The sequence below is a fragment of the Myotis davidii genome, unplaced genomic scaffold (assembly GCF_000327345.1).
Source record: "Myotis davidii unplaced genomic scaffold, ASM32734v1 scaffold2573, whole genome shotgun sequence".
NCBI lineage: Eukaryota > Metazoa > Chordata > Mammalia > Chiroptera > Vespertilionidae > Myotis > Myotis davidii.
The window spans coordinates 71,737-76,040 of NW_006284359.1; the positions used below are offsets into that span (position 1 = coordinate 71,737).

A 4,304-nucleotide genomic window follows, 5' to 3' on the forward strand; every position below is an offset into this window, starting at 1 on the left:
CTTTCCGTCCTCCTCCCGGGTTCGCTCCTGAGCTCTGCCCGCGCCCAGTGCGACAACTTTCTAGACTCCCAGGTAGGGAGAACCCCCGGGTCAGCACTGTCATCTGCTCTAATACCAAATACTCGGCCGGTGTGGGAAAAGCGGCCGGCCTCGGGGTTCCCTGCCCTGCCTTGGGGAGCCTCTGCACAAACTCTTCCGACCCTTCAAGCAGAAATGGCGTGGGACCTGGGCCAGACCTGTCTTGCAGTGACTCAAAGCCGCCCGCCCGTACTGGAAGGACAGGGTCAATGGCCCGTAGCCACCTCTCCCTTCTGAACTGATTCATGCCACCCCCGTGATTTTAGTCCCGGGTGTCTTCATCTCTTCCTTGTGACTCCCCTCTACTTTGCTCCTCACATACCCCCTCTGGTTTTCCTGCCTCTCTCTTCAGCGGTGGGACACAAGGCTGGACCAAAGCCTCCAGGGTAAGTGACCCAAACTTCAGCGGAGGCCACGGTGTCCCAGGGCACTAGGGTAGAGACTTCCCCATGGATGAGCCTTGGCTTAACCTGCCTTCCACCCACTAATTCCCCTGCTCCCCAGTCTCACATGAGGGAGACCAGGGCCAAAGCCTAATAGGACCTAGAGAGGCAGGTGCCTCTTCCTGGACTGGGACACCGCAGGGCATGGGGTAACCAACAGTAGTGATGAAAACCCACTGTGACCCCATCCTCGTTGCCCCAGTTCCAGCTGGTGATGTGACAATAGGGTGGGGCCGCCCAGATAAAGAAATGGAAGGCAGTGTACCGCCTCCTTTCACCCCGAGGCACCCCACCTCCTAGAAGCACTCAAGTTCCACTGGGAGTTCCAGGCTCAGGTAGGATTGCATGTGGGCATGGGGAAGAGTCCAAGCAGAGCACCTCAGACGTGATACAGAGCCTCTAGAAACTCAAATTCTAGGACTGCCAGAGGAGTGGAAGCTCTGCTGGGAGGAACCCCCCACCCCCCAGCGGCTATGTGGCCCTCTCTGAGCCCCTCCTGCTTCTCCTTCCAGCAACTTCCATGGGGAGAGGGGACCTGCACCCTTCCAGACCCTCCATCACACCACTGTCAGCAGGTAGGATAGGCCAGATATCCATGGCAACACCTTTTACAACTGCATGTCGGTGGCGGACGTCAGCTCTTGGGGCCTTTATCCTGATGGTCACCTGCTGCCCACACCACTTTGCTGATTGCTTTCTGCCTGCTTGTTGGCACTCAGACGCCCTAACCTGCTCTCCGATGGCCTCTCAGATCTGGCCTGAGCCACTATTTCCCATCAGCACCCTTTCTTTCCTTGGGCTTGTCTCCTTGTCACCCCTGGGCAGCCTTTCAGAGATTTCATCCTGGTTGTGGCACAGCTGCAGCCCGCTGTAGCTGTGTCTTTTTAAAAATACATATTTTGCCCTGACCAGTTTGGTTCAGTGGCTAGAGGGTCGGCCTGTGGACTGAAGAGTCTCAGGTTCAAGTCCAGTCAAGGGCATGTACCTTGGTTGCGGGCACATCGCCATAGTGGGTGTGCAGGAGGCAGCTGATGGATGTTTCTCTTTCATGGGTGTTTCTTACTCTCTATCCCTCTCCCTTCCTCTCTGTAAAAAAAATCAATAAAATATATTTTAAAAATATACATATTTTAATTGATTTTTAGAGGGAGGAAGGGAGAGGGATAGAGAGATAGAAACATTGCTGAGAGAGGAGAGCCCCCACTGGGGATCGAGCCCACAACCTGGACGTGTGCCCTGACCGGGAATACAAGTGGCAATATCTTGGTTCCTGGGTCAAAGCTCAATCGCTGAGCCATACCAGCTGGGCTATAAGCTGTGTCTCTAAGCCGGTGGATATCAGCCTAGTGGTGACAGGATTGGGAGTGACTTTCCCGAACCCCTTGATATCAGGACACCTCTGCAGGGTCACTGTGCTGGGGGCAAGCCCAGGGAAGTCAGCGGGTATGGCCAGGCTGACTGGGAACTCCCATCTGTAGGTGGCCCCTCTGGGTTAGGGATGGCAAGCTTGAGGCATTTGCGCTAGGGGATGGGACAGCTGGATGGCACTCAAGAGCCAGCACTAGACCTTTCCTTTCTGTTCCAAGGTTTGGGGCAGGGGGCCCCGCTGAGTCTCTCAGCAGTGGACTTCCAGGTCCCCATGCTCCTGGGATCACCAGTGCTCGCCCTCACCAGCCACTTCCCTGTGTCCCTTCTCTCTTTAGGAAGAGCTCCTTCATCAAGAAAGGCCCCACCCATGGACCCTTCTCAGAACAACCCAAAGGCACCAGCGAGGCTGCTCTCCTAAGCCACATAGGGCCTGGGCACACCATCCTCTGCGAGGAGTCATGGTGTTGCCGACAGGCAGCTCCCAGCTGAGGTCTGGCCCAGGAGGGGGCAGTGGCTGCAAAAGCCCCCGAGGCATGCTCTGGGCTGCCCTGCTGCTTGCCAGCCTGTCTTGTGGGGTACAGGGAACAGCCATTGCCAACCTCAGCTCGGCTCTGGGCCACCCTGGGCCACTGCCAGGGGGCCCCTACTTGAGCATTGGAGACGGCTCCGTGGTGGAGTTTGAGTTCCCAGAGGATAGCGAGGGCATCATCGTGATCTCGAGCCAGTACCCAGGCCAGGGCAATGGGCCAGGGCCCAGCCCCACACTGAGGGTTACCTCCTTGGCCACAGAGGTGCTGACCATCAAGAACGTGAGTGCCATAACCTGGGGCAGTGGGGGTGGCTTCGTGGTGGGCATCCACTCGGGCCTGGCTGGGCTAGCCCCCCTCCACATCCAGCTTCTGGACCCCAGAGAATCCCCACCCACGCTGATCGAGGAGCGGAAAGATTTCTGCATCAAGGTCTCACCTGCCGAGGATGCCTCCGCCACTGTTGGCACCGGCCTAGTCCACTTCTCAGAGAATCCGATACTCTACTTGCTCCTGCCTCTCATCTTTGTCAACAAGTGTTCATTCGGGTGCAAAGTGGAGCTGGAGGTCCTGAAGGGACTCCTGCACAGCCCCCAGCCCATGCTGCTCGGCCTGTTGGGCCAGTTCCTGGTCATGCCATTCTATGCTTTCCTCATGGCCAAGGTCTTCATGCTGCCACAGGCCCTGGCTCTGGGCCTCATCATCACCTGCTCGTCACCTGGTGGCGGGGGGAGCTACCTCTTCAGCCTCCTCCTTGGAGGGGATGTCACCTTGGCCATCTCCATGACCTTCATCTCCACGGTGGCTGCCACTGGTTTCCTGCCACTGTCCTCTGCTGTGTACAGCCGCCTGCTCAGCATCCACGAGACACTCCACGTGCCCATCTCCAAGATCCTGGGGAGCCTGCTGTTCATCGCCATCCCCATCGTTGTAGGTGTGCTGATCAAGTCCAAGCTCCCCAAGTTCTCACAGCTGCTGTTGCAGGTCATCAAGCCGTTTAGCTTTGTGCTGCTCCTGGGCGGCCTCTTCCTGGCCTACCGCATGGGGGTCTTCATCCTGGCGGGCGTCAGGCTGCCCATCGTGTTGGTGGGCCTCACCGTGCCCCTGGTTGGCCTCCTGGTGGGCTACTGCCTGGCCATGTGCCTGAAACTGCCCGTGGCCCAGCGGCGGACAGTCAGCATCGAGGTAGGGGTGCAGAACAGTGTGCTTGCCTTGGCCATGCTGCAGCTGTCCCTCCGCCGCCTTCAAGCCGACTACGCCTCGCAAGCCCCCTTCATCGTGGCGCTGAGCGGCACCTCGGAGATGCTGGCCTTGGTGATTGGGCACTTCATCTATAGCAGCATGTGCCCAGTTCAATGAGGCCCCTGGGTCAAGCTTTTGCCACCCCCCTGCCCCTACCCTACCCCCACCGCCCCTACAGTTCTTGTGTACCAAAGGCCTTTAGTTCTCATGCACTATGCACTCAGAAAAATCCAGGCTTATTTTTGTTACTGGTTTTTTTATTCTCCAGCTTTCAGTGCCAAAGAGGCCATGCTGAGTTACGTAGGCGGGCACTGCCCAGAAAATATATTTCAATAAAAGAGAGAAGCAAGCTTGGGTCTCTTCCAGTCTCTACCCCTTTGGGGCCTGAGGGTGGGGGCAGAAGGGTGTTGACTGAGTAGGTGTGGGCCAGGGTGGAGGACTGGCTCAGGTGCCACGGTGACCTCTGCACAGACTTTCTCAGCCTTCTCCACGCTTCCCTTCTGTTAGAGGTGGGCCTCTGCTCTAGAATGAACCGTGGGAGAATGAGAGCAGAGGCCTGGCTCCCCGCCTGCTGCCAAGCTCACTTGGCTTCCCGCCGCCACACTGGGAAGGAGGAGGCAGAAGGCCTGTGGCCAGTGTGGCAGGC

The 4,304-nt window shown here is 57.8% G+C and overlaps 1 protein-coding gene across 4 annotated transcripts; it reads left to right on the forward strand.

The window, feature by feature from the left end:
- Positions 1 to 6: 6 nt before the first annotated feature.
- On the forward strand, positions 7 to 4,008 carry SLC10A3 (solute carrier family 10 member 3). Of its 4 annotated transcripts, none has more exons than XM_006754781.2 (3): positions 7 to 464; positions 1,034 to 1,096; positions 2,225 to 4,008. In XM_006754781.2, the coding sequence occupies exon 3, from the start codon at positions 2,348 to 2,350 to the stop codon at positions 3,773 to 3,775; it is 1,428 nt and encodes a 475-aa protein (XP_006754844.1). In that variant the 5' UTR covers positions 7 to 464; positions 1,034 to 1,096; positions 2,225 to 2,347; the 3' UTR covers positions 3,776 to 4,008. The 4 variants fall into 4 exon arrangements, with proteins under 4 accessions (XP_006754844.1, XP_006754845.1, XP_015427269.1 ...); XM_006754782.2 differs by having other exon boundaries at positions 7 to 72; XM_015571783.1 differs by lacking the exon at positions 1,034 to 1,096.
- Positions 4,009 to 4,304: the final 296 nt, after the last annotated feature.